Source organism: Corvus brachyrhynchos, unplaced genomic scaffold (assembly GCF_000691975.1).
Source record: "Corvus brachyrhynchos isolate BGI_N302 unplaced genomic scaffold, ASM69197v1 scaffold310, whole genome shotgun sequence".
Taxonomy (NCBI): Eukaryota; Metazoa; Chordata; class Aves; order Passeriformes; family Corvidae; genus Corvus; species Corvus brachyrhynchos.
Window position 1 is genome coordinate 722521 of NW_008236213.1, and position 25591 is coordinate 748111.

The 25591-nt window shown below is 37.0% G+C and overlaps 2 protein-coding genes across 5 annotated transcripts in view; one reads left to right on the forward strand and one right to left on the reverse strand.

Moving 5' to 3' along the window:
* Window positions 1-6820, forward strand: part of DIMT1 (DIM1 dimethyladenosine transferase 1 homolog) — a 10583-nt gene extending 3763 nt beyond the window's left edge. Inside the window, exons 2-11 of the mRNA XM_008643177.2 lie at window positions 343-429; window positions 812-873; window positions 984-1077; window positions 1178-1227; window positions 2048-2171; window positions 2288-2380; window positions 3123-3187; window positions 3483-3546; window positions 4044-4150; window positions 4856-6820. Coding sequence (XP_008641399.1) covers window positions 343-429; window positions 812-873; window positions 984-1077; window positions 1178-1227; window positions 2048-2171; window positions 2288-2380; window positions 3123-3187; window positions 3483-3546; window positions 4044-4150; window positions 4856-4898 — 789 coding nt within the window. The 3' untranslated portion in view covers window positions 4899-6820. The remainder of the gene's footprint in view (window positions 1-342; window positions 430-811; window positions 874-983; window positions 1078-1177; window positions 1228-2047; window positions 2172-2287; window positions 2381-3122; window positions 3188-3482; window positions 3547-4043; window positions 4151-4855) is intronic.
* Window positions 6774-25591, reverse strand: part of KIF2A (kinesin family member 2A) — a 34423-nt gene continuing 15605 nt past the window's right edge. For 2 of the 4 annotated variants that reach the window (XM_017743822.1, XM_008642865.2), the window contains exons 12-20: window positions 25236-25378; window positions 24309-24513; window positions 21274-21384; window positions 17599-17666; window positions 15798-15911; window positions 14513-14663; window positions 12530-12631; window positions 10369-10504; window positions 6774-8539 (exon numbers count right to left, since the gene is read on the reverse strand). In XM_017743822.1, the coding sequence (XP_017599311.1) occupies window positions 8454-8539; window positions 10369-10504; window positions 12530-12631; window positions 14513-14663; window positions 15798-15911; window positions 17599-17666; window positions 21274-21384; window positions 24309-24513; window positions 25236-25378 (1116 nt within the window). In that variant the 3' untranslated portion in view covers window positions 6774-8453. The remainder of the gene's footprint in view (window positions 8540-10368; window positions 10505-12529; window positions 12632-14512; window positions 14664-15797; window positions 15912-17598; window positions 17667-21273; window positions 21385-24308; window positions 24514-25235; window positions 25379-25591) is intronic. The other 2 variants (XM_017743831.1, XM_008642872.2) reach the window with 1 other exon arrangement.

A 25591-nucleotide genomic window follows, 5' to 3' on the forward strand; every position in this document is an offset into this window, starting at 1 on the left:
GGCTCCGGCCTTCCCCGGGCTGCGGGAGGACGCGCTGCGGAACCGCGGCTATTGCCATCGTGCTGCGCGTTTGTGTGTGTGTGTGGTGGGCTTTCTGTTTGTTTCTCTCTAACGTGGCTGCTCGCTGGTTCTTTACGTGTGGCCAGCGATCCCGCATAAACCAGTGCCAGGACATTCTTGTTCTCCCCGTTTCCCAGTCGTTCCTTTCTAAACGACTCTCAGGCCCCCTTGATAGCAAATTCCAGCTTTTTACTGTGTAAAAAGCACTTATTTTCATTCTGCAGTTAACTGATTGCACGAAATCGGTGCTAGGGAAGTTCCCAAAATGCTGTTTGTCCTTAGGCTGCCCTGCGCCGCACGGATGTCATTCTGGAAGTGGGCCCGGGAACCGGGAATCTAACAGTAAAGATGCTGGAGAAAGTCAAAAAAGTAAGTGCAAATTCCCCCACATACACCATCTTCCCAAGCTCTGGCCACGCTGTGGCTTAGACTATGGCAAATGGGAGGGTCTTCATAGGTGTGATGCACGTAAGTAGAATTACTCCATTGATATTTTTCTTAGCATTTGAATAATCCCAGTAAGTTTTTAGCTGATCACATAAATTTTGTGTGGTTTTATCAAAGTACATTGCTGTTATCCATTTGTGTGGTAAAGCTTGTGTATATTTTGAGAGAGAGGAAGGTGCATAGCCTAATAGGGATTTCTAAAGGATTCTTTAAACCCATAGCAATAGATACAGTGTTGGGGCTTTTATGATTAAATTCCAGTTAGGAGGAGTTGCATAGAGTTGCAAATATATACTTTTTTCAGGTCATTGCATGTGAAATTGACCCTAGACTTGTTGGTGAGCTTCAGAAGAGAGTCCAGGGCACGTAAGTATCAATTGTGGAAACAGGGAGCACTTAAAGCAGTGGTGCTACTTTAGCAAAAAATTTTTGAATGTCCTTATCTGAGGATAACCACAATGTATCTTTTCCCCCAGGTGTCTAGCAAACAAACTTGAAATCAAGGTTGGAGATATCTTGAAAACAGACTTACCATTCTTTGATGCATGTGTGGCTAACTTGCCTTACCAGGTATGGGCCAAACAACATACTGTACAACAACATAACAAATGTTCTTTTTAAATGCTAATTTCCCAGAAATTACACTAACATTATTAATTTTTTTGCTCAGATTTCTTCACCTTTTGTTTTCAAGTTATTGCTTCACAGACCTTTTTTCAGGTAAGTGGAAGAAGAGAGTTCTGTATTACCTGGTAGGAATGAAAATAGTTTTTAAAATATTTTCAAATCCAATATTTTTTTAGTTTCTAAAATAGCGGTTTGATGGATCAGAGCTGCACCAAAATTTTTCTCTATTACATATCCTGACCATGCTTGGAAATTAAGTTTATGGCGATGTATTGAGCATAAAGAGGATATTTAAACTTGGCAACAGTGAGTGCCCAGCAGATAAAAACAGGACTTATGCCTTTTCCGTACTACAACTAATTATTATTGCGGGGATAAGCAGGGCATCAAAGCATTTCAAATACCTTCCTACCTAGAAAAAAGTTAGGGTGGAAAGGGTAGAATCAATGCCAAGTTACTTTCTTGTTGTCTGGTCTAAAAATGTAACTGCCCTGTCTCTGTGTCAGACATCAGTATGTCAGCAGCTCTTGATTTCTCTAAGATGAATGTTGGTGACATTACTGGTAAATTTTTGGAAAGTTTGGATTTGAAGAACTCACCATAGAGTTATTCAAAATGGTTTGTTACAGTCAAGCAACTCCGAGACTACACTGTCTCTTTGATCCTGATCCATTTAGCAGTATGAATAATCGAATTATGTAACGGCTTTAAGGATACTTAGATGGCTTCCCCAAGTTTTGTGATGGGTTCTGGGTTTTTCTCAACACGCTCTAATCAAAGCGGAGTTTGTTTATTATAAACTTTTACTCTTCTAAGTGCTGGGACAAATTGTGTGGTTTTCAAGTGTGTTAGTTGGCTTCTGATGTAAAAATTGATTACTTAGAATTGATTTTCTCATTCCTGTTACTCTCAGGTGTGCAATACTTATGTTTCAAAGGGAATTTGCACTTCGTTTGGTTGCAAAACCAGGAAGTAAACTGTACTGCAGACTCTCTATTAATACTCAGTTATTAGCTCGAGTGGACCATCTGATGAAGGTACGTCATTCTGCGTTTAGGTAACTCAGTTATCAAAGGCAGAAGAAGAGTGTTTCAAGGGATGTGAGGAACTTGCTGCTTATTCACACAGCTGCCTGACTCCTCTTGACTAACAGGTTGGAAAGAATAACTTCAGGCCTCCTCCCAAAGTGGAATCCAGTGTTGTCAGAATAGAGCCAAAGAATCCCCCACCACCTATCAACTTCCAGGTGAGCAGTGTATACTCAACATAACATGCTAGTGATAATACTTCGTTTCATTTTTCTTTCCACTTACTAATCAATTCCATGTGCTGATTCTAGTACAAACTACCAGCTATTCACTGGAGTTCCCAAAATACTTATTCCTCTGTTGATCAGGCTTATGTTAGGACATTAACAGAACATGCCACCGTCAACTTTGTGCAGCTTTGTGTACAGTATTTCTCATAAGACCAAGGTCAGTTGGAGAGCTGCTAGTAAGGTCTCTTTCATCATGGTTGATGAAAGAGATTTCGTCATTATGTCTCCCAGAGATGTTTCTGGCTGATGATTTTGCAGGTTTTGGTCAAAGGAATATCCATGAGATTTATCTTCCAATGAGTTTGTGTAATCTCAGAAGACAAATGTTACAGAAGAGTATTCTTAATTTTTAAAACACTTCAAGACCATTTCAGCCTTGCCCAAGGTTAGCCAGATTTTCTTCAAGTATCTGCCTTCTCTGCATGTAAGACCTGGCCTATAGCACCTAGACATAAAACAGTACAATTCAAAGGGTTTTGGGGGCAAAGTATTTTCTCCTCCTTTTGTATTGCTTTGTCCAAGACAGGACTGGTTTTGTGTTGTTTAGAAAGACATTTTCATGAAGGATTTTCCTTTGTGTCCAGTATTGTTCTGAAGTTGTCAGTAGTGACTGTTCTTGTTTGTAGTAACTGTATGTTACTTCCTAAAATTCTGAAATTGTTGATTTCAGGAGTGGGATGGTCTGGTAAGGATAGCCTTTGTTAGGAAAAACAAGACACTCTCTGCAGCATTTAAGTAAGTATCTTCTATCAAAGGAAATATTTTTGAAGTTTGAAAGCCTATTCAGTAAACCATTTCTTTTGTGCAAATGCTTAGCAGTGTTACATGCATACCAGCACAGTCAGGGATAAACCATAATGGAAGATTTATGCTGATGTCACAGACTTTTTCTTTTGGAAGAAAACTAGGCAGCTGTTTAAAAAGAACAGCTCTGTGTAGTCGTTACAGTTTTTTGTAGTAGACTTTAACAACCAATCAAGTGAACAATAGTTACAGCTCGGTTTTCATGCTAAACATGTATTTCTTTCAGGTCAAGTGCTGTAGAGCAGTTGCTGGATCATAATTACCGAATTCATTGTTCCTTACATAATACAGTAAGTTTCTTCTACATCTATTACATTCTATTTCTGTGTAGTGTGGCCTACATACTGACTTCTATAAGAGTAAAAAATTAACATTGAAAAGCTTAATGTATTAAAGTTTTCCAAAAGGGTTTGAAGGTAGGAGGAACTTGCCTCTTCTCTTACAGAAAAATCTAAAAAGGCCATTAAATCATAGTGAAAAAGCTTAAAATTGAGTATGTTATTAAAATATTGTCCATATATATATGTCTCAAGGTCTTCTACTAATTTAATGAAACATTTTGTGTCTGCTTTGCAATACTGTTGCAATTTATATATATAGTCAATGAACTGAGATTAAAAAATTCATATACAATAGAATAATACAGTAATCCATAATAGAAAAAGTATAACTTACTTTTTATCACTTGAAACAAGAACTATTCTAAGAGCAGGAAAGAAATTACTTAAATGAACCTTTCTCTGTGTTATGAGCATAAAATAATCTCTATCCCATTTTTCATTGACAGGAAATCCCTGAAAACTTCAAAATTGCCGAGAAAATACAGACAGTCCTAAAAGATACGGGTTACTCTGAAAAACGAGCCCGTTCAATGGATATAGATGATTTCATTCGGTATTTTTTTCTCTTATGCCTTCCTTTTTAAGCTTCTATCTGCATGTGTACCTACATAGCACAGATTAGTATTGGGCTGCACAGGAATAGTAGGGTTTCCCTCTCAGTACCAGACACTCCTTGCTTCCAATCCTGAACACGAGCAAACACTTAGTATTTTAAATGCTGCTAATAATATTGAGGAACAACTAGCTAAGAATCCCTGTTTCAGGTGTTCGTCTACTAGACCCTTTTCTGTCTCCTTTAAAAATGGCCATAGTGTAAATTGGTTATTAAAATTTTCCTGGAGTCTTAGACAGCCTCTGTCTTGAGGATTAGGTCATAGTTTATAGCATAATTTTAAACTTGAGCAATTAACTGCTACATTCCACTCTTCTGGTGGCATCATGAATCCTCTCTTAATTCGAGATAAAAGTTCCTAGGTGTTTCTCTTTGGGAGAACTAAGACAGGTACTGCTCTCTGAAGAAACACAGTGAACCTGGTAGGATCCAACATAAGTAACTGCACTGAAAATAAACCTGCATCTCTAAAATGGCAAATTTGATAATAACTTCTAGTTTCAGATTTGTAAAAATTCTTTCTTTGCAGTTGATCAGTGATGGCTGCTTTCATGCTATTTTCTTTGCCAGCCAGCACATGTTAGAAATGCCTCAAGCTGAAGTTTAAATTGCTAGAATTGTAATATACATATTTCACTCTTTCAGATTACTACATGGCTTCAATTCAGAAGGCATCCATTTTTCATAGATCCTGCTAGAAGAATGAAAGATGCTGTATTTTTTCACCAAAGTTTTACTCAAGCCAGAGTGAGAGCAGTGGGACAAGCTCTTCTCAAACAAGCAATGAACAGAATACAGCATATGTGCTTGGACTTGCAATAAAATGTTCGATGCAGTTTTATCACAGACAGTAGGCAAGAAGCTGCTGCTCAGTATTTTAAAAGCAGTAAATTCTTTCAGAGCTGAAGTGAGGTGCTGGACTACCTCACGACAGTGTTTTTCTAAGTATACCCCAAACATGGTTTGATGATAATTGAAATCTGTGCTCTCTGATCACAGACTTCACCTCAGTATATTCACGCACAGTACTCGACAGTACAACCCATAAGGGGTCTGGACAGCAAAAAGAAAGGTGTAGTAATTCCTTTTTTATGGTATCAGTTGTTTGTGTGTTTGTTTTAACATGTATTTAAAAACTTCATTTTGATTTGAGATGCCTGTCTCCCATCCCTGTGGTAAATACCAGCACTCCAAGCCTGTTAGTAATCTGCTTCTCTTAGAGAATCCCAGTGAGTGTTTCTCAGAAAACAAAAGAATTTACCTTGTGGGCTTGATACCACTTAGAGAATTGCCTTTAACCTCTCCTCCACTGTAGGAACTGGGAAAAAACCACCAATGGGCCAGGGCTCAAACACAGACAGAAGGGTTGGGTTTTTTGTTAACTAAGTTCAAGTAGCTATTTTTTAAGATAACTACTTCACCCTTAAGGCAGGCAGAAGTTTTAGCATGAATCATAGCTTTCAGTGACATTTACAGCAATGCATGCAAATTAGCAAAACCTCCTCTAAGAAAATCTTCATTTATCCGCATCATTGAATCAGTAAGTTTGGAAAAGATGTTTTAAGACTTGAGTGCAGCTAGCAGCCCCACTGACGTCCTGTGTCAATTTTTTAAAAGTCATTGATTCAGAAGCATGTATAGAAATCCGCACTCAAATTTACAGGCATCCTGAAGCATTGACTTCATAAACTGAATTGCACATTTATTTCACAATTTAATAATTCAATAATTCTAATGCTGCTTCACTTCATGCAGAACCAAATGATGAGTCAGGTAAATAGCCACAAGGACTAATACAGAAGGAACAAGTGCTGAAGATACGTGTCACACTTCCTAAATGTTTTTGTTTTACAGGAGAGGAATTAAGGATAAGCTTGTTCCAATCCTGTTCAAATAATTTTAGTCCATTATGGCAATGGGCTGCAGGAATTCAAGTGCCACAACCAGTCCTATCAATTTTTCTTGATTCTCACTGCTTCAGTATCAGTGTAGCTCTGACTTGGAGCAGCCTCTGGCACAAAGATTGGCAGTAGACACAGTTTCAGCTTGCATGTGCTACTTGCCAGGACACATGTAATTTACAGGGCTTTGTAAAAAGGTGCTGAAAGATGACTCTCCTTTTTGGACTCAAAATAAGCCACAGCCTGGTTGTGATGCTAGGCTTGCATGAGTGAATAGTATGGAAGCCACTGTTACTCCTGTAGGATGCCTCAGCTTTTTAGAAAATAAGAATTCTCCAGAGCAGCTTCAGAGAAAACCTCTGACATTATATGATAACTTGTACTAGCACCTGATACCACAATCTGCTGCCTTCCATTCAATTGTTTTTTTCTTTTAGCTGTGATGGGTGATGATCTCGAAAAAATGTTCAGGAAGAGGTGTGATTTTTTTTTTTAACATCTGCTGCAAAACTGAAGTCAGGACGGTGGTCTGGGGAACTTCTTTCTACATAACAAACCTGCACAGAAGAGTTGGCTTCATTTTGAAGTTAGAGGCCTTTTCAAAAATATAATGCGCTTATAAATTGAAACCCTTCCCAAAGCGTAACAAAAATTCTCAGATGTAATTCATTTAATAGCTTAATTTATTAAACACATTATGTAAAATCTACATTGTTTCAGTTTTCATGTTTACACACAGGAAGATTTTTTTTATTTTTAACCATGATGCGACAAGAGCTTCCCATAGCCTACCTTTCTATGGGAGATACAAACATTAAACACTACAAGAAGTTCTGGCTCATTTAACTCTCTTCATTGCCTTCCCTTTTTTTCTCCCCCCCAGGCCTGGCACAAACAAACAGGCTTGTATTCCAAAAGTAATTTTTAAACATTTCCAAGGGCAAGTCTGCTGATACAAACTCCTGGAAAGAGGGAGAACTCCTAGAGAGGTCTACTGTTCTTCATTTGACAAGAAGTTCTTACATGAAAGGTCAATCTTTTTTGGATACTGACTTGCAAAAATAACTTGAGTGCCACCACCTAAAAAGTGCTGATACACATGGCGCCATTTGTGAGAATTCAGGTACCTGTGGGATTTCTATTAGCGCTAGGTAGAGGTATTGTGCAAAATCGTCAAATGATGCAATTTCACCCCACTTTTCAGCTGCTGGCACTGTACAAAGGGAAAAATAGGTATTAGCTACTCCTTAAAGCAACAGAACTACTCAAACTACCTGCAAACTACGGTTAATGTACATGTAAGTTTGTCATGCATCAAAATCCAAGTTTTAAAACAGTATGTGAAAGGCCAGTATGGATGTATTTTATCCCCAAAGTTTGATAGTTAACTTATCCATACATAGCATTATCACACCATACCACATATCATATTATCTCCATTATCCTAAGATACAACTCTCCTCAGTACTTAAAACATTACCTTTTAATATACATCAACTAATTTATATTTTTGTCAGGTTTTGTTGATTTGTTGGTTTTTTTTGGTTTTTTCTTTTTTTGTTACAGATAAAATGTTAGAATTATATAACCATTCTTTATGGTATTGAAATAAATCAAGATTCCAGATTTTTACAAGGAAAATGGAATGTCCAGCTGTTCGTCCACTCTTAAAATGCAGTTCCTCTTAAAATGATATGGCACATCCTATGAAATGAAACTAGTCACCAAAAAATAAGTCTTGAAACACATCAAGAATGTACACACACTAAAGTAACTTATATCGACAAATAAGGAATGTATTTTTTTAAGGCTGTGCTTCAAAAAGAGGATGTTTAGGGTTAAATAGCCTTCATCAAGGCACAGAATGGGAAAAGTAAGCACAGCTGTCTGTGGAAGAGGAGTTACGTAAAACCACTAGTGAGGTGTCCATGCACGCCACAATTTTAAACTGCACAGCTGGTCTTTGTCATAAAACTGAACATGGTCAGAAGGAAGTGCTGTGACTTTTAAATGGCCACAGTTTTACTTTATTAAAAATATGGCAATTAATTCCAAACATTTCACTATTTGAATAAATGAAATATTTAAAACAAAGTGCTTCACAGATCTGAACCCTGCATGGTTGTGCTGTCTGGTCTAGAAGCATTTTGTAGACATCATAGGAGCATTTCACATAAAACTGAAAATGTCATTCAAGTGAATAAGAAACAGGACATTTCCACAAACATTTCTAACATTTTTACACTTTCAAGTAGTTGAGTTCTCTCGGCCACTAGGTTTTGTAACAAATGTGTGCTACAGCAGTACGGGTTCGTGGATTCCTTTAGCAGCAGAGGCCCTTTTCAAAGGGCACGTGGTCTTTTCGGGTTGATCTGTTTACTGGCCTGTTCCTCTTCTTGTAGAGCTGCCCGGAAAGATTTCACTTTGTCTTTAACAAAAAAAGAAAAGAAAGAGTACTTGTGTTTGTGCTCAACAGATCTTGAAACTAAGCCCTGATCCTCCACATCCCAGCCCTAATGCACAACAAAGAACATTCCTCCACAAAAATAGCTGACACTACAAACTACAAGAGGATTGCAGTAAGCTTACATTCAAAACCATACAAACAAGTTGCTTAGCAACTTAGTCTCTTCTTGGATACTACCTGTGTCTCTAGTCAGGATAGGTTTGTAAATGGCACAACTGTATTCCCAGCATGTAAACTGTTCATACTTCCATTCTCCTCCTCTTTTAGAGAGTCTAGGGAGATACACACCACCTATTACCCTTTCCTTCCCAGCACCTTCCAAATCACTCTTAGGCCCATAAAAAATCGTATTTAGTGTACAATCTGCCATTTCTGTACATTCTAAGACCCAGAAGAGTAAATTCTAGTTCCTTCTGTTTTCTTATGAATGTGAAAAACATTTGTGAATAAGTTTTGGAACTCATTCACCATAAATAGTTAAAAGCATTGTTCACTGGTTTCATTATAATTCAATAAGAATGGGAGAAATCTTAGAAAGGAAGTGTGGCATCCTCATACTTCTATTCCCTTCCCTTCCATTTCTCAGAAATATGCCCAAGAATGCAAAGAAGGAAACCAAAATGATGGCAAAAATATGTCAGTCCCACAGTGACAGAAGTAAAGGCTGAACAATTTAGTGACCATTATGTGTCATGAGCAGAACACAGAAGATACCGAGAGAGAATTTTTGACTTGACGCGTGTTCCGTCCTGTAAAACTACAGTTGTATTAAGCTGGCTGTAAGGATGCAAGATCTCCTAGCATTTTCACCTCCAGGAGCCTTTTCAAATCTACTAAGTTTTTGAAGAACAGGTAGTCACCAAAACTGCATTTTTTCATTGCTGGTGTCTCAAATTGTCATCTTCTGAAGAGAAAGCCATCATCAAAAACAAAAGGAACCTCCAACTCCTAGCTAAGTGTAACTGGCATGCCTAGGAGGCAAGTAGTCTGATCTGCTTGATGTATTCTGAGCAGATACTCAGACTGAGTAAAAAGTGAGATTTTAACTTACAGTGTTCTAACACAGATCAAGAAAATTCTTCCATCAGTCTCCAAACCTACCCTTGAACTTTTGCCAGTATAGCAGTATGTCTCCTGGAGTCTTAACAGTTAACAAAAAATGAAAAGGAGAATTCATCTCCAGGATGTACCCACCTGACAAGCTGATTTTAGAAGACAAGTGGAACAGTTAATTTTGGGCACTAAGAATTAGCTGCAGTTTGTTTCTCAACAAAGACAGGCTGACAAAATTCAAGCAAAGGCTGTTGAAAAAAAAAAGTAAACTAATGCCCCCACAAACTAACAACTAAGATACTCAGAGCTTGATGCTGCTCTTAAGCACAGTCTTAAAAATGACAGCAGGCTCCCTATTACACTACACAACGCAACAGCAGGGACTGGGAATTCCTACTACTTTTTCCTCATCTTTGGTTGGCCTTCTATTCTTATTCTATACAGTTCATTTGGATTTTCTTACCTTCCTTTAGTGCTCTGGAAAAAAAGAAAAGTTGCAGGATTGAGTTTGTACTTCCTGGAGATAAAGCATAGACTCTTCTTTTATATTAGGATGGACTGATCATAGATGTGAACTTATTCTTACACTACGGAATAAATGTTCCTTCCACTGAAGGCCAGCATAAGCAGGGAAAAAAGACCCTAGAATAGAACCACTTTTTTTTCCCCTTGTTCTTACTGAAAGTTTCCATGGCATATGCTAATAATGCACAGAGAAGTGATTAGAAACAACTTACCTCTAAGTTCGGTCAGAATATCAATTTTCTGATCTAGAATTGCTTCAAGTTGGGTAGCGTAAGAATCCACATCATAGTCTACTTCTTCTGTCATCTCAAGAAGGAGTTTTTCAACTTCCAACCATCTAATGGACTCCTAGATAAAAGTTTAAAAATACAACAAAATACATCAACAAAGTTTTAAGACAAAGAGCTGAGTCAGACTTTTTCTCACAATGATCACACATTTTACTGTCTAGTCACCTCAATAAAACAGAATTCAATCCAAAAATGAAACCTTATTCCTAATTCATCAAAACTGCATGTTTTCTACATCATTTTTTAATTTCAGCTGTCACATCAGCAACAGGTAAACCCCAGGTACCCAGTCCTCTTCAAATTCAGAATATTAGGTGGTTGTAAAACTAAGAAATTTAGGGAACAGAACTTTGTCATGTTTGTGTCTCCTTAGACAAGAGTCAAACTTTGAAGTCAGGCTTTAAGTATGGGCTGCTTACCACTGTAGTCACACAGTCATTACTACACTCAAGGAGCCAATATAATTCTGTCCTGTTTTCAGAGAAGCTGTATAAAAGAATACCTATTTTAAACTCACTATTGTATGACCTAAATCCACACACGAATACAATAAAGGTTGGTTAAATCACCTCATCTTTGTACTCTCAACATTGCAAAATTATAAAAAAAAAAAATCTTGTAGCAAAGAAGAATGCAGCCAGGAGTTTAAACCTTACAGAACCATGCAAAACTGTGATCAGGATAACTGATTCCACTGGAAATGCTTTGGTTTAAAAAAATAAAGCAGCTGACAGTTCTAGGCATACTGGAAAACTTGGTCTGACATACTAAAATGAAGTCTTTTCCTCTGTGGTCCATAGCTCAAGCAAAATTGAAAATGTAGTCCAAACCCCTTGTTTGTTTTTTTGGCTTTCAGGACAGATGGAGCTTACACTGGGGTAAGATTCATCTCATCTAACAGAACCTTGTACATCGAAGACAAAGCCTCCTGAACATGTAGAGCACAGTTAGCTGTGTTGGTTTATTTCAGCCAGTTTTGTTAGGAAAGAATGTTGTATATCAGCTGCTTCCAGGAGAGCACTGACAGAAGATGGCTGGTACAGCTGTTGGATTTTGTATCGCGGCAGCCCACCTACACACAAAGCATAAACTAAAAAGCCATGCTGTGAACAAAGGGATCTGAGGCTTGGATACATTTCCTCCCAGGGACTGCCAGAAGGAGCGGTAATCTCCAGCAGAAGGCCAGATGGACACACAGAGGCAATTACATCTTAGACTAATGCAGCTTGTCTCTCCAGAAGCTGCATTAGAACACAGCCACAGCATATGGCACATGACTTTCACACTTCTGTATGTTTTACTTCAGGGCTAATGTTCCATAATAACTAGATCTCTACATCCACTGTAAGATGTTTTAGTTAGCATCTTGCTGTATTATGGACACACATCAATGTTCCACTAAGCTAGATACCTCAGCTGAGGAGATATGTGTATACCCTACAGGTTTGATGGTCTGCTGCTCTCTAGGAACAGATGTGCCAAACAGCCAGCCTGCCTAAAGGCTTTAAGGTTATGAACAGAAGCAATCCACAAGTAACTCATACTTATAGCCACTATTTATTTTGTGGATGTAAAAGGTTCCATAGCACTGACCAGCACTACATGGGCAGTATTCCTTCCAAAAGCCCTGACTAATAGCTAGTGAAATCTTTACATAGCTGTAACATGGAAGCAAACAGGCAGTTTGAAAAACATGTGTCTGTTCTGGATCTCAGAGGGAGATGTCACAAAAGGATACTCAGATTCAGACACAGTATTTGGAGGGACATGACCAAGCAGAAATGGTGGTGACAGAGACATTATTGTTAATTGCCACCCCAGCAAAGGAAAATTTTACTAAAATTCTGGAATGATACAGAAATATACTTCTCTTTCATCATGGGGACAAAGATCAGTTGTTACGGGATCCGTTCCTACTTGTTTGACACAATCAGCTTAACATAATAAATCAATTTAGGAATCTTTGACAGACAGAATGGCTCCTACAGATCAGATGCTCCTCCATCTTCATGTGTATGCACTTTTCATTGGAAAACCTGAAATCCTGAATTTGGATAAAACAAAGTGGAGCTCAATCTTTTACCTGGAAGACAGTCCTGTGGTCTTCTACAACTTGCTCTTCCATTTCTACCATTTGTGACACAGCTTCATGGAAAGTAAACAACTGAGGAGAAACTTCCTCTTCCTAGAAACAGCAGTTAACCTTGTTAGCCTGGAAAGAACTGTGGCTACAGAAATATACTGAATGTCACCCATTTCATCACAGAACATAGAAAAAAATATGCAGAAGGCAAAACCTGTCAAAGACAGAATTTAATACTTCTAAGTATCAAGAAAATCTCCAGCAATGAACAGATGGGGCAATAAATCCAAAATATTTACAGAGTTAAATTTAATTAATGTTCACCAAAATTTCCAGTCACTAATCCTAGCAAATACTGGAAATCAGAATATTCCACATTAAAACAAAACAATTTAAAATAAGGGGAAGAGGAAGTCACAACGGAAGAATTATAATTTATAATAGATTTTAATACTCTCAGAAAATTTCGGGTTTCTATCAGGGCATTTTGCTGTGCATGCTACAACAGACAGGCAACAGTTTTCAAAAAAAGAGAACAATTACATTCAATACATTTCAGGAATTCAAAATTAAATTAAACCTTTGGAAAAAAAAGTTAAATAAATGTGAAGGCAAAAATCTAAAATGTAAATAGTGATTGATAAATTAGAAGAATGCACACATGAATTTACAAACTAGGACAAAGAAGGCTTCTTTAGAAATGAATAGTTAACAATAGAAGAGGAAAGTACTAGGTAGGCTGTAATTAATGTTTAGCATGACAGTGTAGTTCCTTATACAATGCCTTTGAAGTATTTCTTAAAACATTAAGACTTAAATTCATTCAACATGAGCAATGAACAAGTGTGATATGAAAGGATATCTGGTGATAGGAAGGACTGTCCAATGGGAAAATCTAGGAATCACTAGCGTGTTCTTAGGAAACAGAGTCCTGGAGAGAGTCTTGTGAAAAATGTCAGGATTGTAAGAATTTTTCCTTTCTATTTTTCTTTCCTATTTTCATTGGCATGGTCATCAAGTTTTAATCCCTTCTGAATATTTAAAGAACCAGGACTAAAGCTGATAATCAGCAATGAGGGAGAATGCCCTTTAGAAGACACCTCTCAGCTCCCTAGTCCTCCAGCCCAGGGAGACATACTAAAACATCACATGTCTGTCTTCTCAAACAGTGCACTGGGGTTTCACCCTACGAAAACCAGGATGCCAGGAGGAGGAATGATGGCTAGCCAGATTTCTACATGCAGGGAAAGGCAAATTCAACTGAAATGGGGTTTGCATGCAGCAAAAATAATGCTCAAAACCACAAAGAGTATTAAATAAAACAGATGATTTCCAACTGCCTAAAAAAATGTGATGCTATCATGGAAAAATGCATACTACAGTTCATCACCACAGCCTATCACGGTATCCTGCAGTGGCAGGGAGGAGAAGAGAAATCTGGCAGGCAGGAATTGTGCAGCAAGATTGATTTATTTAATTATTTTACAAACTCTTTTATAGACTTTTTTCTTCATAGTCTAATTGGTCAAAGGACCAGCCACCCCTTGGGGTGATTGGCTAAAATCCTAAACCATCATTGTCAAAATATTTTTCTACTGTACCATAAACAAAGCTTTGCAAAGTCGCAGGTGTTCATGGTTTATAGAACTCTACTGATATCTCCTGTGAGAGAGAAAAGTATCCCACGGGACTGGAAAGAAGCAAGAAAAATTCTTGCTAGCAGCAATATTTGTATCCACAACAGCCTACCTAGATATTAAAAGCCCTAATCAGAAAGGAAGATAAAGAAACCTTCAAGAAACATTTTTGGGTTTAATTTTTCTTTTGTATGGAAATGAACATAATACCATGAAGAGAAAAGGTGAAGAGGTATGCTGTATGTATTTAAGCTCTTACTAACAGGCTATAAATACACATTAATCTGGGTTTGTTCTGCCACTGTATGTCATAATCTCTTTCCATGTAATTCTGTAAACCACTCACATTTTGTTCACACAGCAGTTTGAGATCATCTCTCTGAGGAGAGCTTCCCACACCCCACTGTGTCTCCAAGTCGTCCATCTGATTGGGAGCATGGTGTATAATGGAACGAATATCTCCTGCGGCACTAGGATCAACCGTCAGCTCTTTTACCCTATGGGCAGAAAATGTTCCATTTGAAAATTAGTAACCTCCTGTGCAACAGAGTCACAACCAAAAATAAAACTCTACGGGTTTATGCGCAATTAATTCATTTAATAAGGAAGATGATGATGTCAGCTTCACAAATTTAATGTACTTTCCCTGACAAAAAGATGTTAGTCCAGTTCCTAAAAGGTATGGATCCTGGTATTTTTACTACTTGCAATTTAAGTGAATTTAAGTAAATCTAGAAGTATTTTCTGACTGAAATCTTACTTCCTGTTAACAGTTAGGAGGGCAAAAATTTCAAACCCCTCAACATTAACTCTTTAAGAATGAGTGATATTTCAAAGAAAAGGTCATTTAGCACCCTAGACCTGACAATCTTTCTTTTTCTGCATACACTTTGAAAAGTACTTTTAAAATGTTAGCCAACCAGCTCTGCACTAGGTGTTATAAGCAAATCACCCAAAAAATTCTGAAGAAAATAATAACTTGCAACCAAATATTTTCAGAGACTAAATAGATCCTTTCATTAATTTCAAAGGTGAAAATATTTTAATAAAATGGTAGGCTCTTGCACCATGTAAGTAGTTAAAAGATTGATGATGATTCTGTCAAAAAAAAACCATTTAAAAGCAAGTTTATGAAAGATGCATGAAAGTCTGAAAGCAAGTTTTAGAACGTATTCTTAATTTCTTTAATGGGAAAAATGTTTTTCCAAGTAGCACTTATTTACTATAATGGAAAATATTTTTCATTTATCTTCAGAGTGCTGAAAAGTTTTAAAAACATATATATATATATGTAAGAAAATGTTCTCTTTCAGAGATATTCAAATTACCCTAAACCTAGAATTCTTAGATTTGGTCCACTAAATGTACAAAGATGACATCACCATTTCTATTTTTTTTAAATGTATGAAGGAAACTAGCAAGCCTGGATACAGAATATGGATGTTTAAGGAGGGTAAACAAAATACTGGGAAGATGATTGCAGATCATGCAGAACCATCACCTGCCAAACTAAAATAAAAACAAAGTATGTGTGACTCAAGGCAAGGGGACTAATGAAAGGTTGGTCTGTAAAATTACATAGCAAAAAAGAAAACTTAAAAATATAGTTCCATGTATAGAATGAAGTAGACCTTGTGTTTGAAGGAGAAAAGTCGTCATACTCATAGGAAGGAGAGAGATCAGAGCGACTGCCACTACCCTGTGAGAAGGGAATGTCCGAAGGACTAATTCCAAATTCCTTTACTCTGCAGCAGCAAAATACAGTGGCAAATTAAAAGAAAATGTTCTCATAAACACAGTTAAAATGACAACTCTTTGTTTAGCATACTTCTTTAATAGTTTAACTACAAAATTATTTTTATAACACAAGTGTGTTGACATATTTAAACTCTGCAAACAGTTCAGATCACTAACAAAACTGAGCAAAAGCAGTGCTGCTAATTTGCAGGGGACTATAACAGCAGTGTTTTGAGAAAAGTAATTCCAGATTTTCATTTGTACAGTTAATATTATTTGGTCTACACTCAATATTCCACTAAATGGCTCCTTTTAAAATATCTAATCACTACAGCTACAAATGTGTAAATTCTGTTTCACCTCCTCTTGTCACTGCCCACACACTAGTGTCCAGCACCGAAAAACTAACTGTACTATGAAAATGATGTATTGTTAGGGGGGAAAAAAAAAAAACTACACAAAACATATGAAGCAACATTACAGTGGCAGGTATATACTCCGTAACAACAAGCAATTTTAACACTAAGGGAAGGAAACACTTTCAGTACAACTATTAAGCACAGTAGAAAGAGGTGCTTAATTTGTTTTGTAGTGACTTCTCATGGAGTCACTTCAGCAACCCAAATTCTGTAAGGGGTAGAAGTTCCAACAAGTCTTGAATGTGCAAGGTCCTCCATCATATTACTCTAAGCAGAGGAGTAGATGCCTCCTTCTCTTCAGGGAGGAAATGACACAGACTGGTCCAAGCCAGGCAGGTTTACTACTAACTCCAGACATAGGGACACTTGGAGATTGACAGGAGCAGGCAGTAAGCCTTCCTAGCAAGCCTTTGTGCCTAGCCAAGCAGAAGCAGTTGTGGTCCTGTCTGACCTCTCACTGGGGCAAGCAGGCCCCCAGATGGTGGCCTCTTCTGGCAAAGCCAGGGCTTCTGATGGCCCAGAGGCCATCTGCCACCTTTGTCCTTTGCAGCAAAGTGTGGCGTGTCTCTGGGTCACAGGACTGGCTGCAGGGACACACAGGACCTGATCGCCCCATCTCCATAGACTTTAAATGCAGGAGAACTGCAGCAGGTGAGGGTTCCTTGCACACTCACTGCAGAGAGTTGAACACTTTCTTAGAGCAATACAGGTCTCAAGTGATGCATCTGCCCCTGGAGGTGCTAATTTCTCTAAAGTGACCATAAAACCTGTTGGATTTTCTGCTTCTTTACTTAGGGTTCTCAGATACTTGCCTGAATTTGGGAAGCATGAAATTTTATATGTATATATAATACGGATTGTACAACTGCACACAATTCCACCAAAGGGATGGAAAAAAAATCACATCACAGGAAAGTATTTTAGCCAACACCCCAGGGAATTGTCATAAACAGCAACTTATCCCTAAGAGATGGTCCCTTCAAAGCAAGGGCAAAACTAATAGTAGCATCTTCCACATACCTTGCAACCCACATTATCCATCTTTGGATAATGGCACAGATGCAGATTCAATAGAGTATTTTCTAATGGTTGTACAAAGTGATAATTTAAGTTAAATGTGAACCTGGATCAATAATTTGGTTTTAATCTTATTAAGAAACACAACTACAATCAAATTATTCAAGTAGCTAAAATAATCATACATCATGGAACAACACTGTTTCAAATGTCAGTCATCAATATATAGCATAGATTTAAGAAATAACATTTTTCATACCTATTTGCGTATCTCAATGTATTGAGAGTGTTTTCACATGATGCCATTCCTGGAGAAATTGTAGCAATCTGGAGAAAACAAGCCACACGTTAGTAAATCACTTTGTACAGACGAAAGGGTAGACGAATTTAAATATATATATTTTTTAATCTCCAGTTTTATTTCTGAACTTCTGCAAAGAATGTCTACTGTGTATAGCTGTCCTTATACAACATCATCTAAGGGACACAGATGTCCAGTCAAAGCTTCAATTTAATTTTTTTAACCGTACAAGGAATATCAAGAATTCATAGAAATTCAATTTCCCCAACCATATTGGTAACGTACTGTGTAAATGCAAAATTTTAACTGAAAAAATAAACTCCTCAAAAATGGAAATATGCAACTCAATAGACCCTAAGTCTAGTATATCCTACAAACAATTACGCCATTATTTTTTTATGTATCTTTTTAGGCTGTCCTCTGTTCAAGGAGATTCTATGCTGATTTTGGCCACATCAGAAACTGTACTTAATAATAGTAAAGGTAAGCTTGAGTTTAACTATTTTCCTAAGTAGAGATGTATTTTTTCTCAATTAGAAATTATCTGTAAACAATACTTGATGGCAAACCTTTTATGAGACCTATCTGGAATCTGAAGGTCTTTCTTTTTCCAGTCAAATGAAATACTCTGAAGATAGCACCACCTTTCCTGAAATCAGCAAAATTAAAACAGTGATTGGGAAAACTGGGATCACTATTTGTCCTAGTTTCTCTCAGTAGTCCAATTTTTCCACTTGTGTTCTTTTCTGAAGAGTCATAAAGGCTCTACCCAGAACAAACACCTCTATGATCCTACACACTAACATTTTTGTGGCATCACAGACTCAGAAGACTGAAACTGATGGTGATTAAATAATCCCAGTCTTCTCTTTCATCCTGCTGCTGACATTCCTGTATAAAAGTACAGCCAGTCATCCTGAGAGGAATTTCTCCTTCTGGGGAGAAAGGAAAAATATGTGGCGGAAGTGGGTTAGAAAGTATAGAGCCTGTTACCACACAGTCCTATGTTTAAACCTCTAATACTGGTATGCATCAGTTACTAAGGAAAACAACAAGCTTATATTTAAGATCACACAACTGCATGTCTCTTGTTCTGGGTGTTAATTAACAAAACCTAGGAGTTCCCTTCCATACTCACATAACGTGAAAAATGCATACATCTCTTCCACCAGTTCAGTGTTCAGAGCATGCCACAGACAGGGATGTTTAGAATAATGGCATTTGTCTTCCCAAGGCATTGTTACATGTGATACAGCCTGGGGACAGCTGAACTGTCCCAACAGTTGGAAGTGGTGAATGAATTTCATGTTTTCCTTTGCTTTATGTGTGTGGCTTTTGCTTTACCTATTTACTACCACTGTGCTGTAACACTAGCAGACTGCTTCAACATTTTAAAGAGCACAAGGTGCAGCTGCTCTAGGGAAGTGCCATTGCAGGTGCCCTGGTCTGTGTGGATACCCTGTTCAGGGCACATGAACTTGTGCACAAGTCTTGGTGTACGACCTCTCCTCATGCCCCAACAAGCCCAGTCCAGGCAGGACAGAAGGACTTTCTTGTTCCTAATTCCAAATGAGAATGGAAAAAGCTGCACTATTTATGGACAGGAGTATCCATAGACCTGTAATAACCATTCTTCCTATTTTGACTGTGTCTACACTGCTTATAAGCCATCACAGTGGGATCAATGGCCCTGTTGGGACACGGAAGTCTGCAGGTTCCTACTCCCATCCTGGAGGGCCGAGGGGTCTGACTTCAGCTATGACTGCAGCACATCAAGGATGCAACATGTCAAAGAGTAGCACTGGTTAAAAAATGAGACTATTCTGTGTAGTCACATTGCAACTTTCAAATGATGATACATTATCCTACCATGCAACTGTTCAAAAACAACTCAAAATGGTTTCTCAAACTATCTAAAAAAGAAAAGACTAAAACGACAACGACTGATAAAATTTAAAAAAACTTATTTATGCTGACTGTAAGTCTCTGGATTTGTTTTGAAGGAAGCAAATCCTAGTCCTAACTGTCCACATTATGAAGTTATTTTCAAAATATTTTTCTGACATTTGAAAAAACAAAATTTCCAAATCATCGTTTAATGTTATATACAGAGAGAATACTCCATCCCTAAATATGTAACTTTTACAATTGCAATATACCCAGAAACAATAAAAGGAAGAGTCACATAAAAATGAGTTTTACTCAAATATCCTGCTTACAGATTCACATCAGAAAGCAAGTGGAAAACATGCAACAGGTATTTTATTATTTCAGGAATCTTTTAGTAAGTTAAAAATCACAAGATTTTACTACATCATTTTATACACATTCCGTATTAAAAAGCACCACATAGTTACAAAATGCCTTATTCAAAAAGCACATTTGAACATTGGATCAAATTGTCTTTTGACAAATTCCTTAATAATAACCCCAGTTGTTGGCTGGGGTTAAACCACAACAATATCTTAAGATGAAACTGCTGATTAAATTCTTAATTAAAAAATTCATGTAAACAAACGCTAAAACCAGAATGTCACAAGTGGTCTTAATACTAAGAAAAATAGCAGAAAAATGAATTTGAAAGCAGTATCTTATCATCAAAGGGGTTTCTTAAGCTTAATTGAAAAGAGACTGTAGCTATGTGAATGAGAAAATAAAAAAAATAATTCAAGCATATTTCCACTTTCAGAGGGGATTCTTTTTATTAATTAAGAACTTCATTAAATACTCACAAATGGTATTTATTCCATGTGCAGAGAGTAACTTCCAACAGGCTAATTTTTCAAACCTTCAGCAGTGTGGATACACCTGCTAGAATCGCACCATCTAGCTATCTAATCCTGCATAGGATTTATGAAGTTATAGAGTCATACAATGATTTGAGTTGGAATAGACCTCTAGAGGTCATTTAGTTCAACCCCCATGCAGTGAGCAGGGACATCTTCAGCTTGGTCAGGTATGTCTCAATGGAAAAAAAAAATATCCTGTCATTTCATTAGAAAACTGGAGTAAAAAAGGTTCATAAAATGCTATTTTACCACCATTTTCAAATCAGAACCATACCTAACACCTAAAGGGAAGATTAAGCTGCCCTAAGACCATGGTTTTCACACTGTGGTCTGCAGACTTCTCTGGCCTCTTGACTAATTAATTCAAAGAAGCTTGTGAAAAGTAACCAAAACAAACAAGCCTAGTAATCAGTATGCACTGCAGAGCGTTCACATTCTCATAAGGAGAAATGTTAAGGATGCACAAATAAAACAACTGGACATCAGGACTTTTATCTGTCTTTTCCCTCATCTGTCACAAGAATTCTGGTTTTCAGACTGGTGCAAATGCACATTTACAGCTATTCAACATTTATGCATTTTAAGTATCTCTAAGGATTGTGACTAGACCACTTCCCTGAGCAGCGTGTTCCAATGCTTGACAAACCCTTTGGTGAAGAAATTTCTCCTAATATTCAATCCAAACCATTGAGAAATGTCTCTATTGAAATCCCCCTCCACATACAATGTCAATTAGTGAATAAATTTAAGTCCAACACACTGCCAGTAGCAAGCAACCAATTTTAAACATAAAAGCCTAAATTTGCAGTGTCTTTTCTCTTTGTAATAAACCAAGTCAACTTACCATACAGGTACGTGAGTTTTCTCCAATGAATGAATCTCTTAGCACCTGAGTAAGTTTACTTGCTCTGAAGGGTGTGTGAGGTTTATTTCGGCCTAAGGCTCTTATGCACTCCTAAAAGAACAAAAAGGTTCTTCATCATGGGTTAAATAAACATAATAAAAATGCAATTCAGAATCAGAAAATACATGCCTTATATTTGATGGTCTCCCCCAAAAATATCATTAAAATTTACCACTGAAGCTTGGATTCAATAAGTGTTAGGCTTCTACCTCTCATTAAGCTCAGTAGAGAGGAAGGAATTTAAAAAGGATTAGAAGCCTAAAAACTGTCTCGATGCCATCCAAATTGCTTACATCTATTGTATCCAACAATAAAACTAAACAGTGTTGATGTGAAATGTTCAGGCTTACAATTATTCCTGATTATCAGCTACAAAAGCCTGAATGACATACAACCTCTGCCAGCAGCAGCAGTATGGACAGGGACATGGGTTAACTGCATCAGTTAAAAGCAGCGGCTTTGATTCTGACTCTACCACTGTCTTTCTTTACAGCTTAGAAGAAAACAAACTTTCTGAAAGCTTCCACAAGTCACAAACCAAGCAGGCACAGCTCTCTACTGGAAGCAAGCTCTCTACTTAGCATTGGAAGACACTTGAAAACGTAAGGTAGTTCCCTGTTCTAAAATACTCTTTATGTGAAGAAACAGGGATAAGATCTTCTCTTCCATTCACAGAGGCAAGAGGCTACACTAATATTTGCAATTGATTTGGTTCCAATGAGCAATACTGTATAGATATAATTACTACAGAAGTTACAGCAGCAACGAAGTACAACAGTGCAAACCAAGATACCATTAATCTAACCATCAGTTCTGTCCACTCAGCACTCTAAGATTGTCTAATAAGCCAAGAAATTTTAGTTTTAAATTTTGTTGTCATCATAATATTTTGACTGTTAATTCCAGATTCTGCCTTTGCCTTAACAGACATCTCTTCAGATGGAAGGCTTCCTTGGTGCACTTCTAACAAATCTACACACAGAACTTCTACAACCAACCACACTTCAAATGTTTTTCAAATTAGAGCTTTGCTTTTAGCTGCACTAATAGATGGAATGGCCTCGGTGTTACATGAATAATTCTACAGAAATTCAACTAATGCTCCAGCTGCAGACACGTCCTATGTTGAATTACTGATATGGCAATCAGCAAGTTTAATTAAGATATTTTAATTTACTATAATGGTTTTTAGTTTGCTTACTCCTGAAAAATTAGAATTGGGTTATCTCCTTATTAGTAAAAGATTATAGAAAGACACCAGCAACTTCTAAATTTGAAACAGTTTTAAACTACTTTTGGTTTTCATTACAGCTCTGAAAACCAGGTAACAAAAATGACCACACTACTTCCATGTAAAGACATTAGACAAACAACTTCCCGTGCCAAAATCCTGAACAGGTTAACACAGGACTGATATACAGATGGAAAAAGCAAATCTCGGATTAGCAACAAAGGCCATTTTGTCAGAACATACAAGTTTAATTGGAACTTGAAAATAACTTCATGGCTCCTGAATACAAATGGAAAAGGCTGTGTAATGCTTTTGGCAAGAGATGAAAAATGGAAAACATATCACTGAGAAACTTCTATCTTTTTGTACCACCTTTTAGACCTCTGAAAGACCTCAATTTCTTTTTATTTCCCCCTCCCCCATACAATTTGGATGAAAATCACTGGTACAGCAGCAGCAGAACCTTTTGCTATAATCAAAAAGACAAGTTGTATAAAAATTAACCAAATATGTTGTATGAGCACTATCCAGAATAAAATAAATAAACTCGAAAAAAAACCAAAAACCAAACCCCCAAAACAAGATAGCTTTATTCAATTACATTTGGAAACTAGTAGTAACATCAACCCAATGGTCCCTGCATTGCTTTCTTTGATGCTAAATCAGAATAGGCCACAGTTTTGGAACTGCTGCTTCCAGTTTTTCAACATGCCATACAAATTTGTAATGACACATTATACATCACTATTTTGTGGTGTGTTGTGAGATCTGTTTAGTCAGATGCCAGTTTTCTCCCAAGTTTATATTGGGAATAAAAAAGTAACCACAGTGATCTTGGGGTTCAGATTTTTTATATAAAACCAGTGTTGGTGCTGAGAGTAGTAAACCTAAGCAAAACTAACCAAAACCAGAAATAAATTCTCAGACATTCACAATTACTGTTTCTCCAGTTTGAAATCAAAAAATTACTTTCCCTATTCAGACGGAACCTTTTCTAAGCACCATAAAACATCATACAAAAAAGGCAGATGAATATTTAAGTAGTATTTCTTAGCTCTGTTTATATGTCCTGGACTGATGTATGAAAATCTGTAAAGTGACTGTGTCAGACAATTTGCTATGAAGAAGAGTTGTCAAAAATGGATTTCACCTTTCAAGGTTTATTTTAATTATTTGCTAGTTTTTCTGGACATGTTGCTGTTGCTATGCTATAGTCAATATATTAACAGCAGTAAATATGTTGTCAGTGTAGTTTTATTTTTTATTTAAAAGGGAAATAAATAGTGAGATCAGTAAGAATATTTCCTGTTAGTACTTCATATTTTGAGTACCTAAGTAACTAATTTGCTTTCCTATTTCAGATATATATCAGAAATGTCTGCAAATTCAACCACTGGGGACTTGTGAAGTTGTTTTATTTGGGGTATTTTCTGTTTCGTTTGTTTGGGGGTTTTGTTCTGTTTTTCAGTTGGTTGGTTGGTTGGTTGGTTATGGTGGGGTGTTTTGATTTTATTTTACAAAAACTACATGTAAGGTGATAGCTCAATGTTTCTGCATTGTTTCTACTTGGGACTTACTAAGTGTTCCCTCAGGGATGGAGAGGAAAAATCAATACACTGTTTTATCTGTCATATCAGTAGACAATGTAGACAAGCAAAGCCAGCAAAAACACTAATTTTACTTGTCACTGCTATTATATGTAGGCTTCCACCTACTCAAGGGCAATAGAAACATTATCAGTTACCTTGAGTGCTAAAAGGCTCTTGTTAATTTCCGCACCTTCCAGTCGAGTCTGCCTATCTGCACTAGAAGTATCTGCTCCTCTTTCATTGCCAGCCAAATCAATCAGAGAAAATTTACCATGCAATTTCCCTTTCCTTCTGAGAATAATCTGAAACACTGCATGGCTTCGAGATGAGTGTGCATTTGCAGATGTCTGGCCAGATGTCCTTTAAACAAGAGAAGAGCAGGGAAAGATATTAACCACTGGAGGACCATACATATTAAACACTAACCTCACAATGACAGGTTTTTCAGGCCAGGTTCCTGTATTTTCTTACATGTTGACAGCACGTCTAATACACTCTTGTGGACACCAGACATAGAACCCTAATAATTGGATATACATAGTACAATTATGCCTCTTTTTCCATCTCTTTGAAAGAAATGGAAGGTTAGTAACATTTTGCCTGCCTTTTAAAATTTTATCTTCATATATTTCAGATTATCAGAGAGTTTACACAAAAAATGCTGATGGCACTTTTATCTGATCATGCAGCAGTCCATGCTCAAGGCTAATTTTAAAAACAATGAAGCTGAAGTCTTAAAAAAAAAAAAAAAAGTGCTTAACCTCTGCCAGTACACATCAAGGCCTTCAAGGCCTTTTACAGATGAAGAACCTGGCAGCAGTCCAGTTTTCAAATGATGTGAATTTAAGTCAGTAAGCTGCTTACATAATGCATGCAATTCACATCCTCCTGAAAAATCAGTTATTTCTCTTTAGGAGACAGAGAACTCTAAATGTTTCCATTTAAAACACAGGTAGATTCCTTATTGCAGACATCATAAAAAAATCCATTGCATATTAAATACCAAACAAAGATACTCCCAAAAAATCTTGTTGTGATTTTTTAACGTACAATGAAAAACTGGTGTAAGCTATGGAAGATACCTGCAGCTGTTTCCCACTTCAATAAGCTTCAACACGTCTTCAACACATTTGACTTCCCGCTCCTGTAATCCCACCACCTGGACTTGCTGTTTACCATCTTCTAACACTCTTAATTTTGTCTTCCTGTTCAACAAGTCAAAAACCTTAGGGAAGGAGGAAAACAGAATAGTTAAAAGAGCAGTTTTTAAAAAAATCTCGGTTTCAAATTCCATTTCAAATAATGCAAAACATTCCATGGAAATACACGATTGGAAGGGAAATGTAAAGAATTCTTTGAAATTCAGCTTTTAATACAAAGAGGAAAAAAAAAATCTTTTATGTGACAAGCTCAAAATCTTATGTATAAGAAATTCCCT